Source organism: Cydia pomonella, chromosome 3 (genome assembly GCF_033807575.1).
Source record: "Cydia pomonella isolate Wapato2018A chromosome 3, ilCydPomo1, whole genome shotgun sequence".
NCBI classification, from domain to species: Eukaryota; Metazoa; Arthropoda; class Insecta; order Lepidoptera; family Tortricidae; genus Cydia; species Cydia pomonella.
Genome location: NC_084705.1, coordinates 21,506,535 through 21,521,756, shown reverse-complemented (window position 1 = coordinate 21,521,756; position 15,222 = coordinate 21,506,535). Strand labels below are relative to the sequence as shown.

Sequence of the window (15,222 nt, the reverse complement as noted above, 5' to 3'; positions counted from 1 at the left end):
TCAGCGGTGGGTGTGAGAATAAATGGGCAACAAAGGGGTTGTAAAATCAATTGAAGGTGTACAATATACAGAGCTCTGAGTTTGGTGTGATATGATATCCAATTATGTATTTAACTCGAAAATAACTTGGCAAGCGTGCAGCTTCATGGGGTCCTGAATTGCGAAACATTCGGAAATTTAATTCTGACAAAAATATTCGACCTACAAACATATCTCTTGCAAGTATGCAAAAATGTTCTATGATTTTATACTTTTTAGTAGTTTATGCTTAAAAGCGATTTATGCAAAAACAAATTATCACAAATAAAATTATGCGAAATGAAACAGACAATAGATCTCAATTCGGTCTTTAATTTTATGCCAAAAGATACTTCGATCCATAAAAATTATGCGTAGAGTACATATGCGCTACTATGAAGTGCCTGTCTAATTATACAGAATAGAATTATTACAAAAAAAAATATGCCAAAGATAGGGGAACCCTTATTCCGAGCTATATAACCTGTAGGTACAGGCATTGCATTTCTACTATAGCGACAAAACAAAAGGAGTCACAAAACAAAATAAACAACTTCAAAGTTCCCAACGGAGCAAGACCAAGACTTATTCTTTGAGCTCTACAATAACTATTTTCATTGATAAATTTATAACTTTTATAACCGTCTGCTGTATACTGTATCTGTGGTTGAAACGTTTTATTTATTCAAAAGCAATAGAAACTTTATTTTCTCCTCCACTCGAAACGACCTGCTTTGAAAACTTTGTAAAATACGTAGGTAGCTGAGAAATGAATTTTTGCTTGATATTTTCTTGGTACCTACGGTATATGATACAGTCCAGATCTAAATGAAGAGTAACTATTCTCAACTTCTCTCTCTCTCTCTCTCTCTCTCTCTCTCTCTCTCTGTCAAGTCGTTCCTTCATGTATGTGTAGTGTAGGTATATCTATATTTTAGATGTTTATATAAGCGGGTAGAAATAATCTGCTGTCATGGGATGTGTCATTCCGAATATACCGTTACTCCGTGACTACTTGTTTTATTTCAAGGCTCCTATATTTCATCTGGCAAACGAGGATTTGGGATTTATTGTTGTTGGAGAAGGCACACAAACATGACGATTGGCAAGATTGGCGAGTTTTGCGCGGCGTCGGGCAATTGGTCGCTATACGTCGAGAGGTTAGAGATGTACTTCAAGGTGAATACCATTGCTGAGGATTTGTGGTTGCCCACGTTAATTGCAGTGATGGGCGAGGAAACATACGATTTGTTGAGTAATCTGGTTAGTCCGAAGAAGCCGGCAGAAATGTCCTACGAACAAGTCACAGAGGTGTTACGTAAGCACTTGCAACCAAAGCGCTCCTTCATGGCGGAAAGATACCGTTTCCGTCAACGGCGGCAGAATAAGGACGAGAGCATAACACAGTACATCGCGGAATTAAAAAAACTTGCTAAACATTGTGATTTTGCTTCGGGCCTTGAAGAAAATTTACGTGATCAGTTGGTGTGTGGGTTAAAAAGTGACGTCATTAGGCAACGGTTATTCGCAGAGGACGGATTGAAATACGAGCGTGCCGTGCGTCTAGCGTGTGCTTTAGAGGGAGCGGAGCGAGACGCGGCGGCTGTGGACCAGGCGGGACCAAGCGAGGCTCGGGGCCGGGCAGAGGGCACGGGCGAGGTACACTCCCTGGTAGCACGAGCAGCGCACGCGCAGCAGGGTCGACGCAGAGGCGCGAGCGCAGCAACAGCTCGGCGGCCGAGTGGCGCAGCGCTTTGTAACGTGTGCGGGGCGAGCGAGCACGCCAGCAACGAGTGCAGATTCAAGAATTTCGTATGTCGCTTATGCGGCAATAAAGGCCACCTTAAGCGAGCCTGTCCAGAACGAGCGGGGGCGACTGGCAGAGGAAGAGGCCGTTCAGGCGTGTATAGCCTGCAAACTACGGTGAACGGGAAGGCTACGGATGGCGGCCAGTCAGAGGATTCTGAGCTGGAGGGTGATCTTCATCAGTTGTGTTTGAACAGCTACAAACCGGTGGAGGTGTAGTGTAGGTATATCTATATTTTAGATGTTTATATAAGCGGGTAGAAATAATCTGCTGTCATGGGATGTGTCATTCCGAATATACCGTTACTCCGTGACTACTTGTTTTATTTCAAGGCTCCTATATTTCAGTATGAAAATCTTAATCATCTTAAGAGGAATTCCTAGTTGCAATTTTTCCATACAAACGCTCTCGACTGATTCCTCCCTGGATTTTTAACCTAGAGCAGTGATTTTTTCAAATAAGATCATCATCAATATCTGTGCCGCTATGTTTTGCTTTTTGGATTATTTTATTTTGAAGAAAGATACAGCGCCTCGAAAATCGCAAAAACGGCTCAATTGAATTGGCTGTAAAAAAAGGCACAGTATACAAATATGACAAAAAATATCAAAAAAATCAAAACATAGCGGCATAGACTATTTCTTCCTCTTGCAGTTTCCAAAATTTCATAAAGATTGATTGCGTTTTGGAGGAGGAAACAGTCGAGAGCGAAACCTCGATTTTTGAGTTTTTTGCATGTGAATTTCAGTCCTGGCTGCAGTTGTCCTTATCGCACGAATTGGAGGCGGAGACAGTTTCTAAATATACGTACACAGAAGAAATAGTGATGGGAATAACATCCTTATTAGGGATTGCAGAACCGGTACTGTATTAAAGAACCAGGATTTCCCGGTACTTTCGTAACTGGTCTAATTATTTCATTATTTTAAATAAAACGACAGCATTTTGCGATTTGACCACTTTTCGTATTATAATTTAATAATCACATGTTCTTTTACTACGTATAATCACAATAAACAAGGCAATTTTTTTAAGAAATATACTTAGTATTTTACATTGCTCACACTTGTGCGTCACAAGTAAAAGATAACTGCTTTGATGTTTGCCACTAGATGGCAAATTTAATGCAATTACATTGACGAGGGGATTTATATACTTATAAGTATCGCAGTCGTATTGTAGAATCCGCCGTATTACATTACGGCTAGCCGATATCAAAATAAGGGCCATTTTGAAATGCGGCGGTTCAACGATTAAGGTATGTTGGGTAAATACTAAATACCGGATGCGGGTGAAGAACGTAGGACATTCATTTCTCCCTAATTTGGCTTTATTTTTGAATGTTGGCAACATTGTGTAAGACGCCATTTCATTGCGCCTCGACTGCCAGTGTCCCCGCGTTGCTCAGGGAGTCGGGCTTGTGCTATGCGCAATCACAGAGAGCAAGGTAAATTTCGCGAATTTGAATTCGCCCTGTAATTTATTTTGCGTATTGTGATGAAACTGTGTTTGTTTTTGTAATTGTGTTAACAGACCTAGCACTGCTGTAGACCGATATCCGATCGTGACCCATCCAGGTAAAGATCGGAAAGAAACAATCCGATCTTTACCTATTTAAAACAGCAGTGATTGTCAAACTTTAAATTTTCTTCAATTTACCAACTGACCTACTTAATTATCACATTTATTATTTTCTTGATCACACTTTCGTACCATTATTTTTATCCAGTACCATCCAGTTGTATGTGTATGTACAGTCAGCGTCAAATACTTTGTAGCAACCAAAGTAGCCAAATAGTTCGGTACACCATATATTTAGAATGGTGTACCGAACTATTTGGCCATTTTGCCTGCTACAAAGTATTTGACGCTGACTGTACACTTACTTACTGACAATGTAATTTTTTAATTTCCGCAACCCAAAGGTTGCCTGGAGATTGTTTTTTAGCGATTAGACCGCATGTTGTTTACCTGTGCTTATGTTTCTGTTTTATTTTATTGAGGTGTGTTATAAAGAATATTTGTATTGTATAGGGATGATTATACATGTTGAATTTTATAACAAAATCTACTAAAATAGATAGCAAAGAAGCAATTTTTCGCAATAAAATGAATATTTAAATACTATATGGAAATGATTAAAAATACAGGACCTAAAAGTTTCAAAATTTAAATTTTGTTTTCAACGTTCAAAAAGGAATTAAGTAATAGTAACATACGATCAGGGGGGGGCGACACTTAGAAATGTAGTTAACATTAGTAAAGATGGCGGCGACTTCTATCAATGGGATCCGATAACATACTTTTGCGTAAAGCTGACTTCCGATTATGCAAACTACATCACCAGATATCACTATAAGATTGATAAAATTTAAAGGCATGAAAGAAGGTTGCATATATCTCGTATATCAAGAGCAAGACTCATCTTTATTTATAATGTTGTTACCTAGCAACTGTTGTTTACTATCCAAAAAAATTAAACGGATATGATTGATATGAACTTATTATTCCTCTATTCATTTTAAAGTGCAGAGCATAGTAAAGTCGGAGCAAGCATTAAACACGAGTCATATTCAAATAGAATACTCTGAAAGGTTTGTGCAATTTGATTCGCGAAGTAAGACGAGATAGAGTGCATCTATGGAAGTACGTGTGTAGACAAGACATACACCCTATGCCTGAAATTCATTAGTACTAGTACTAGTATTATATGATCTGTGGTACTAGTAAAAACCTAATAACGACATCATTACTCATGTGTTTATTTTAAAGAATATCTGGAGCAAATTGTTTACGGAGCTAGAGAGCGAGACGAAATTACCAGGAATTATCCCTGTTATAGTGTATATTACTATACCTGTCCTTACTTTATCTCCGGAATATCTTGAATTCAAGTCCAGTTGGATGTTAAGGTCAAAGAAGAAACGCTCAGTTGAGAACCAGGCAAATCATTTATGAGCACATGAAAGAGTTCTAGGTTAGACTGAGACACAAGTCACAGATTATGTAGTACGAAAGTACCTACACATACGGATGCATATGTAGATGTGAACGCACACATATATAGTTAGTTTCGGATACAGAATAGAGATAGCACTTCGAAATTAGTTTCCTTAAAATGCTTCAAGAGGGCTCTCTTTTCCTATATATTGACTTTACTCTTTGCATACGATCCTTACATTTTATCCAAAAAAAGATTGTATATCAACTATATATATAATTGCAATATTTTACCGTCAAAATCGAAATTGTTAGCATATTGTTTACTTATCAAATTGCCTTATGACATAAGTATCAAAGTTTGAGAGTCACAATTTTACCAAATTTTTGTATCAGGGTTAAGATCGGATAAAAAATACGAAAAATAGAACATTCGATGACAACTTTTAAGTTTGTATTGTTTGCTGCAATTTATATACGTAGGAGAAGGCTAAACACCGGACCTATTTCTTTGTGATACCTTATTTTCTTTCCATTAAAAGCAACTTTTATTCCGATGTTATCCCTTGATGGCAAAACACTCGTTACCCTAAAAAGAGTATGTCTCATCTTTACACATGTACAAAACTAAAACCTTTATATTACCAAAATTCAGGCCGAATATACGGTTATTATTTAACGATTTGCTCCGTACTTCAAGAATCTGACACGACCTAGAAAAAAAAATCGCGAGTTCTCTCAATTGGTTCCAAAATTGTCCGGCATTATCCCAACATACCTTACCCAGATTGTCATTGCGATACGTTCTTCAATAAGACGGCATAAGTTTAGCCCCATCGTACTACTACTACTATTTAGATTGTAGGTTAACCATACCTACTTACAAAATTTCACAACACACCATGATCACACCCAACTTATTGTCACGGATAGGTACGACGACCGAAGCAAGGACATCATTCTTTTTTGCAGTCTTTATTTAAATAGTAATTAATAGATACAGTATAATATAATAATTTAAAACAATATTATGTGATAACATCAAAAACAACTTGCGTCGGGCAGCGCAGGTTGAATTCCGGCTGGCTCGCCGGCAATGTCAACGGAACGGCGCGCAATGAGCGAACACTCGGCTCGCGTCTCGCATCTGTGTGCGCGCACTCACACTAAACTTAGATAGCTCTCGCTCCCGCCCACCGCAGCGCGACAGAAACATAGCTTCAAAAATTCGAGATTTGAAAAGTTGCTCAGCTAGGAATTGCTCTTAATTCTTTTTTATAGTAGAACTCTCATCTCAAGTCTTGTAACTACCATGAACTAGATCGTCTCACCCTACAGGGTAGATATTTACAAAATTACCTAATGAATATTCATGCATGAATACCTATTAATACGCCGAAAATACGCCACCCTCGTCAGTAGCTACATTTTCGAGGCGTTTGGGGTCGAAACGCTGGGGCCGTGGGGGCCAAGGGGCTCTACAAGGACCTAGCGTCGCACCTTATAGATGCCACAGGTGACCAGAGGGCTAGCCAGTATTTTGCTCAAATGATTTGCCATTGCCATCCAACGTGGGAATGCGGCCAGCCTTCTGGGCACACTGCCCATCGGCAGCGACTTGGGAGACGTTTTTTATTTACTTTAAGTTTATTTGTAGCCTTTTTTATTATTATTAAGTTTATTTTTATAAACTATTTAATACCTATTTGATGGATAAATCCATTTTATTCTAGTAAAACATAAGTGATTGAACTGCATTAAATCAGCCATGCAATACTTTGCTCAGTAACAAAGTACAGTCACGGACTTTAATTGTTGAATCATTTAGGGTTTACTTTACATTGGACATTTCATACCGATAGTGTACACAATCGTCTGCAAGGCCAAGTGTTTAATGTTTGCGGATGACAATAAGAGGAAAGGGGACGATCGGTTCTCCATACAAACGTAGTCCCCATTTTCATCTCTGGAAATTGGCATTATGGAAAATATTTTTATAAAATTAATTGTTTATTAACTATTACTATGAAACGAAGGGTTCGTTTGATTTTTAAGATTTTTTTATTATTAAAGAGTTGGAAACTTTTAATAATTTGTTTGGATTGTTTTTCGCTATGGACATTAAATTGTGTAAATATATTTGTATGGAGAAGCAATCGTCCACGTATAGTCTTAAAATTTTCAACTTAGATATACCGCGGGCCAGGCGCTTATTTAGTCGGTCATTGTGTCCCAGGCAATAAATCGTAAAGTGATAAACGGTAATGTATAATGAACCCTCGTGAACGTCCGTTCACGTAACATAGAAGGCGTAAAATTAAAATTTTCTTTGGGACGACAACCCTTCGCGTCACATTGTTTAAATTTGCTGCTATTTTGCTGACAAAAAGGGCTTGCAAAACGATATATTTTTTCTACTGACAAAAAGGGCTTACAAAACGATATATAACTTACTCTATGGTTTACGATTTGTGTTAGTGCTGCCCAAGTGCTGCCCACGTAGTGATCACATGCTCTTTGGTGCTGCCTCTGGTATTATAGCCGGCAGAACTAAGGAAAATGAGAATTGATATGAGAATGTAACGTTGCATTATCTAAACGTGTCTTACGTCAACATATAGTTGTCAAATGTCAGTGGCAAAGCTTAGCAATATTTTTAATGCAATGTACGTCGTAGAATAGTTAATTTCTCACAAAGTTTACTACGATATCACGCATTATTTTTCTTCGTTTTAGTGCTAGCATCTCGTATAAGTGCCTTGCTTATATTAATAACCCGCAGTATTGAATTATTGTATCTTTAATACTTACTTTCCGGAACAAAAACAAAATTGGTCTTTTTGGATTCAAAACCTTTCATTCGATCTAATTGAAGATGGATTACGTGACTGCGTTAAAGATTTTAGTTATCGGAGAGAGTGGTGTAGGCAAATCTAGGTGAGTTTTATCAGTATGTTAATTGTATTAATAACAAAGGAGTGCGTATTGCTAGGGCAAGGTTGCCATGACTCATTATCGAATCGCAACGTTATTTAAGAATGTGAAGAATTATTTCATCAGTACTTAATTTTATTCTAAACTAAAAGAATGTATCAAAAAATCTACTAGGGTTTATGAGTTATTATACATTCTGGTACCTATAAGTATATAACCTTTGAAATTGTTAAAAGCAGTTTGATGTGTTCAGTATATATTATACTAACACATTAAATATCAAGTATGTGCCCAGCGGGTTCTCAATTCGTAATCGATTTCCTCCACAAAGTGGGAAAACTCTGGGATCAACAACAAAAATATTAGCAGTGAATGTGTTAACCCTTATAATGTTTTTGCCTTTAGATAATTTAGCATCTCTTCTATTTAAAATAAACTCAGTAACCATTTCATCACCCATCCTTCGTCATGTTAATTTTTATTCAAAGGATAAACAATGACTACTATTTATAAAATCTATTCTATTCTATTCTATCAACAGTATCATCTTGGCATTTACAACTGGTGACTACAATGCATCATTCCCAGCCACAATTGGTGTGGACTACAAGTGCAAGATTATGGAAGTGAATGGAGTTAAGGTGAAGTTAGGCATATGGGACACAGCTGGCCAGGAACGTTATAGGACACTGACTTCAAGTTTCTACAGGTATATATTTACTTCTTCTATTATGTACATTTTCTACTGCAAAGGTTGATGAACTGTGGAACTATTCTCAAATGAGCCATTGAAATCTGGAGTTTGAGCAAATTTGAAACAATTTTTACACTCTTGTATTTTCTCACATAGCCTAAGCTAAGGCTGGATAAATTATCATTATTTTTCCACAAATACAAAATTAATAATATTGCTTTGTTGCAGGGAAGCACATGGTGCTATATTAGTGTATGATGTATCAGAGCCAAAGACGCTAGCTAAACTAAAGGAGTGGGTGGAGGAATTGCAGGTGTACTCTACCAAGAAAAACATAGTTTGTTTAGTTGTTGGCAACAAGATTGATAAGGTAAGGTTGCTTTTACCTTTCTGTTTATAAGTATTTGACTTTTTATTATTATATTGTATCTCCTTGGATTTCACGGGCCTTATAGATTTCGGTCGTTTGATAGGCTTGCGTGTGGATATAGATCCAACACATAGAGACCCCTTGGCTCTCCAAGGTCAAGGTCTTTAATGTCATGTAGATCGCCTGCTGGAACCGGTTCACAGATGCAACAATAGACACCCATGAACCGGTTGCAGCAGGCATTGGGACTATTGTAAAAAAAGTGAATAGTATAGCAGTCTATGGATTGATGTTTTGGTGAACAAGGACTGGGTTATTGCAAAGAAGTCGGACACCTGCCATAACAATGTTTTGACTAGTTATCGAGGCAGGCGGCTTGCCGCCCACTAGATTGGCCCCTGAAACTGCAGTTGTGAAGACAACCGGGAGCAACACTGGTGTGAGCTCAGGGGTGTCGAGAAGTGTACACATGTATATTATTTGACATGAATGATAGTTTTATATGGACCCTGTTTGAGTAAAAGCCTCCTCCGACCCATACCATTTTTCTCGGTCTTTGGCTGACTCCATCCAGCTTGCACCTGTGATTTTATGAATGTCCAACTTTTATCATTAAGTCTAGCAATGTGGCCTGCCCATTTCCATTTGAGTCTCAGTGCATGCTGAAGAGAATCTGTGAGTTTGGTTCTCTTTCTTATATCTTTGTTTTTTACTTTGTGTATTTTCCTTAAATGTAATAGACTTCTTTCCGTCGAGTGCCGAAAAACTGCAATTTTATGTTTTATTTTGTTGGTTTTGTCCATGTTTGGCTAGGCAGGATAAGTAAAGCTGGGCAAAATGCGTATCAATTACAGTTTTCTTTAGTTTTAGGTGGAAATCCCCTTTCAATATTTCTTTTTGTGCCCAGAATTTCTCTTAACTTTTCTATGTACGTAGATTTTTGTTTGTCTGTTTCAGGTGCTTTGGGTACAGAAGTAAAGTTTTTTCTATTTAATTTAGGACAATTCATTGTGAAGGCACGTCTCACTAATCTGTGGTCAGATGGATATGAGAACTTGTTCAGTACTTCTACATTTTTTTATATTTTTGGGTTTGTTGCACATTATAAAATCTATTTCGTTTCTAATTTTTTGCTTAGGAGATATCCACATCCACTTGCAGTTAGGTTTCTTCTTGAAGTAAGTGTTCATTACGGACAGTTTTTGTTCACAAGTATATTGGACGAGTCTTTCACCTCTTTTACCCATCTACCCATTACTAGGTTTTCATGTTTTTTGGGTTGGCCGATCTTCGCATTGAAGTCCCCCATGACTAGGGTTGCATCTCTAAAATTTGGAAACCAGGACAAGACGCGTGAAAACCCCGGATTTTAGAGTCCAGAACCTGGACATATCAACAGGTTTTTTTAAACGGGTTGTACGTGTGTCGCGGGCGGCCTAAGCCTTTTAATTTTTAAACCCGGACTACAAAGGAACCCCCCCCCCCGGACGCTCCCCGGATGCCCTCTAAACTAGGACAAATCCGGGGAAACCCGGACGGATGGCAACCCTACCCAGGACTATTACTATTTTATCTTGATTTTCATGAGCTCTTCTTAGTCACTATAAAATTTATTAACCTCATCTTCGTTTGCTGATTCAGTAGTGGCATACGTCTGTATTATTGTTATAGGGACCTCTTCGAGTTTTAGAACCGCGACATGTTCTGATATTCCACTATAACTAACAATATTTTGTAAGATCTTTTTGATAAGGAAACCCACTCCATGGAGCCCTTTCGTCTCTCGTTTGTAGCAAAGTATGTATTCTTGGTATTCTTCGATTTAGCAACCTAGTTTCCGTACTTCACTGAGACCCAATATGTCAAATTTAATTTTGTTAAGGGCATAGGTTAATTGTAGTAGCCGTTCTGGCGAAGATAATGATCTTACATTATAAGTACAGATTTTCAGTTCATTAGGTTTAAAATCGACTTTCTTGTTGTTTGTTTTATTCTGTGATGGTTGTTTACTATTTGTAATGTGTGCCTGGGGTGTTGTTAAGTCTGTTTCCTTGGTTGGAGGGTGTCGGTCTGACGTCCCACGGGGACCAGCCGGGTTGGGACCTAATACTTTGGTTGTTTGTTGCTTTAGTTGTTATGATGTTTCATCCAGTCCGTTTGCTGACCGCTGCCTCGCATATTCATAGGAGTTTGAGTTAGATCTGGCTCGCATCAGGTCAAAGGCATTCGTTTTACTTACATCTCATTAATATTATACATAATTTGGTTTGCAATAAGAATAAAAGAGTACAATTTGCAATCGTTAGTATATTATTCATCTGTAAATGTTATATTTAAATATTAATTGTTTGCATACTAAGCTGCTGCAGCTGTCATACGCAGTTAAATTACTTATTTGTTTATAATGCTTATTGGACCAGAAACTAATATACCAACAGAAAGTTTCCATATCTGAGAAATTATCCACATGGAAAAATGTTACCTATAGTCTAGTATTCAAGAACAATTTTTTCTATTCCAAAATAGAACTTTTAAATTTACATAAACTTTATTTTTTATTATCCTATTATAATATTGTTTTTGGTTACTGCGATAGTTACTCATGAAATAAAATTATTTTAATTTGTTAAATCACACAATAACTTTTCGTTTATTTTCTAAAGTCTTATCTTGTATTTTTCATCATTTAGGCTCGGCAAGTGACCAGGGAAGCTGGGCAGGAGTTTGCACAAAAGCATAGAATGCTTTTCATTGAGAGCAGTGCCAAGACCCAGGAAGGTATCAATTTGGCATTCGAGGAGCTAGTACAAAAGGTAAGTGTCTAATTTTGTGACAATAACGTAGTTCCACATTGCTTTGTGACAGCTCGTAATTATGAATTCTCATACAATATGTAGTAATTAACAATAGTAATGGACAATATTCATTGTCCATTACTATTGTTAATTACTACAGCATTTTATAATGAAATGTTGTAAAGCGTGATGACACTTGTATCATTGGCGACCTGTCTGGTCACGACATTTGGACTTTGCTTTGAATCCAACATTCTGGGCATGTCACGAGTTGTCAATGTTATTAAGACGAGCTATGGACATGGACCTCTAGGTAGTCATTTCGAACCAAGTGAAATTGATATGATCATGTACATAATTTTGTTGTAATGTCACTAGTAAGAATTTCAATTATAATATTTTTAAAATGGCTTGGATATGGTGACAGCTGTCATCTTCACATCACAAATAGGCCGTAGAACATCTCGCGTTTTAAACATATGGAGTTAGCAGATCTCTCTCAGAGGTTTGTATGTGTACATTCTGGATTTCATTATTTCTGGATTTGAGTTGAGTGACAATTCCATTATGCCATGTTTTGTAGATAATCGAGACACCAGGCCTCTGGGAGTCCAGTCCCTCTTCAAACATCCGCGTAGGCAGTGACGAGCGACGGCAGCAGGAGTCCTCTTGCTATGACTACACGTGTACCATCTGAACACTGTTTCAGCAACATCCTGTATATTAAACTTAGTAATATTTAATAAATAAAATGAAATGTTTTTTACAAAAGGTCACTTTTAGCTCACAAAGGTTTTTTATGTATATTTATTTTGCTGTAATGGGATTAAATATGGATTTTATCACATATGCCTATACTTATTATTAGAGTTCTACGAGTCGTACGAGTGACTGCACCCGCAAAATAAGTAATTAATAATTAGGGATAATCCATACATAACGTCACACGAATTTCATATTTTTTTTACTCCTCCCCTCCTCCTTGTCACACCTGGTAACATTTGGCACCCCCTCCCCTAGTGTGACGAATGAAGTGCTAATATTTATTAAAAATTGTTTTGAATAAAATCAATATTTTATAAATTGTATGATATGAAACCGATTAGGAATAAAAATTTCATGAATAAAAGCGATTTATCATTGCAAAAACCTATTATTTAACTGCAACAAAAAAACAATACAATGTTCGCTTACAGGTGAAGTTACAGTGACGTCACAAAGTCTTATAACATGTCACAACTTGGTGTGGGTCAAGAAGGAGGGTTAAGAGGGTTTAGGCAGAGGCCTAAACGTGTGATGTAATTAATGGACGACCCCAAAAACGTACAGAATTCTCTCCAACTAACAAAATCAACTTTTGACAGCGAAATGCCACTTTGTATTGGACAATTTAATTTATGTTATTATACTCATAAAGGTTGAACACCACCGCTTGTGATGTACATCATGATAAATACACGAAGAGCTAGAGCCGTAATTACCTACTGCACATAATTATTACGGTGTCTCTGGCATTTAGACAAGAGCTTATTTTACCCTTATTGGATTTATACCCATAACCAATTAGTATATGTAGGTCTAGGTACTTATGCAAATCCCTACTTATAAATGCGAAAATGTGTCTGTCTTCACACTTATACCCCTTCACACCTACCTCCTTATTCATAAAACATACGAGCCTGATTTACTTAAATTATGTTTTATCCCTTTCGTACAAATAAAGACAAACGATTCATAGCTAATTCAGGCTTGTAATGCGTTAATGAATAAATAAATAAATATTATAGGACATTATTACACAAATTGACTAAGTCCCACAGTAAGCTCAATAAGGCTTGTCTTGTAGGTACCTAGACAACGATATATATAAAATATAATTATAAATACTTAAATACATAGAAAACACCCATGACTCAGAAACAAATATCCGTGTTCATCACACAAATATATGCTCTTACCAGGATTTGAAACCGGGACGATCAGCTTCATAGGCAGGGTCACTACCCACTAGGCCAGACCGGTCGTCAAATTACATTGTAACATTGAATGAATTGTTACCTACTTCAAATCATGGGGTAACTTGCATATATAAGAGTATTCAGTCATCAATGTCATCATAAGCGCTACAACGCTATCTGACCAAATATGTGAAATAACTAAGTAGTGCAAGGGACATTTTTAGGGTATCTCTTATTTATTTAATATTTGTAGGGCAATATTTTTTGTATAGATAGTGTAATTAATTAAAAATTAATAGTAATATACTCATCATCATAATTCCCTTGTACCAGTTACTTTAACCACATACCGCCAGATGGCGTAGAGGCGCTAAAATGACTTATCTTTAAATTTGTTCTATAGTTGTCATATCGTTATCAGAAGGTCTGATTGGTGTTTCAAAAATCGTTCCGTATTACGCAACTTTATTCGATGATTATTATTGATTATTGTAAAAATATATAAATTATTAATACCTATAGGTATTAATGTCGCAATGGTCTCTCTTTAGCTTTTTTTAGTTAAAGCTTAGTTTTTTTTAGTTATAAAATATACATAATTATCATGATCGCATGTTCCCTATTTTAACAGCTACGCCCTTTCGTGTGACTTTTTCCGGTTTAAATTATTAGCTTTATAACTTCGTTTTTATACTGAGCAACTTTTACTGTGAGACCAACCCCGAAATAGCGATTTTTTTTCTGGTTGTTTAATAAATTTTAGCCGGCCCATTTTCTATGGGAGAGTAAAATTTTTTTTCGCGATTTCGGGGTTGGTCTCACAGTAAAAGTTGCTCAGTATAATCCCAAAACCTCCCTGGCAACGGGAATGCACATATTTTTTGCCCACCTTGTAAGTATATTATAGTTCGCCAGGGGCCTAGCGCGAAAACCGAAATTCGCAAATTGTGGGATCTTTATCTTGTACTCTCACTAAGACTTACTCTCACTTCTTGCACCGCCCGCAATCTCTCTGCTTTACCTGAAGGTTGACTGGTAGAGAATGCCTTTTGGCATTAAGTCCGCCTTTTGTACGATAAGTTTTCTTTTGAGCGATAAAGTTTAAATAAATAAATAAATAAGACGTAATTAGAGTGACAGAGAAAACTGCCTGCAATTAACGAACTTCTATTTTCGCGGTTAAAGCCCAGATACTTTTTGTTGTGAAGGACAGAAAAATATTGCTGTGTCCTTAGCAAAAAGTCTCAAATGAAGAGGTAGAACAATAACCGCTTTATGGTAGCCGTAACGATTTACGCGCAAGTTTAGACTTAGGCAACGTATGCAACGTGTGTTGGAAGATACTTGCGCAAAATTTTCCGAGAGCACAGTCCTAGTAGCTTACACATTAATCAGAGCTAATGCAAGACTAACCTCAACCGGTTTTGTCATCAAGTAGCATTTCCTTCGCAAACGGAACTCGGCACTCTGCTTGAAAATGGAGGCCCTACGAGCTACGAGACATGTCGCGCTTAGTAGATATAACCGTGATATAATTTAAGAGACGTATGGATTTATCATAAACCATAACACTGTTTCTTTTAAATCACTTTATCAGTTGGGTATTTCTATTTAAAGGTGTACCATATTTTTTGTATTAGAATTGGGAATTTTTAAATTAGGTATTGCTACTGAGAATCACGAATTTATTCCATTACTACTAAGAC

At 37.0% G+C, this 15,222-nt stretch overlaps 2 protein-coding genes across 2 annotated transcripts; both read left to right on the top strand.

Moving 5' to 3' along the window:
- Positions 1 to 1,113: 1,113 nt before the first annotated feature.
- Positions 1,114 to 2,043, top strand: LOC133516658 (uncharacterized). The gene has a single exon (XM_061849677.1). The coding sequence runs from the start codon at positions 1,114 to 1,116 to the stop codon at positions 2,041 to 2,043; it is 930 nt and encodes a 309-aa protein (XP_061705661.1).
- A 5,335-nt stretch (positions 2,044 to 7,378) lies between these two features.
- On the top strand, positions 7,379 to 12,405 carry LOC133516299 (ras-related protein Rab-18A). The gene is made up of 5 exons (XM_061849152.1): positions 7,379 to 7,702; positions 8,241 to 8,408; positions 8,622 to 8,763; positions 11,454 to 11,576; positions 12,142 to 12,405. The coding sequence occupies exons 1-5, from the start codon at positions 7,641 to 7,643 to the stop codon at positions 12,253 to 12,255; spliced, it is 609 nt and encodes a 202-aa protein (XP_061705136.1). The 5' UTR covers positions 7,379 to 7,640; the 3' UTR covers positions 12,256 to 12,405.
- The last annotated feature ends 2,817 nt before the right edge of the window (positions 12,406 to 15,222 follow it).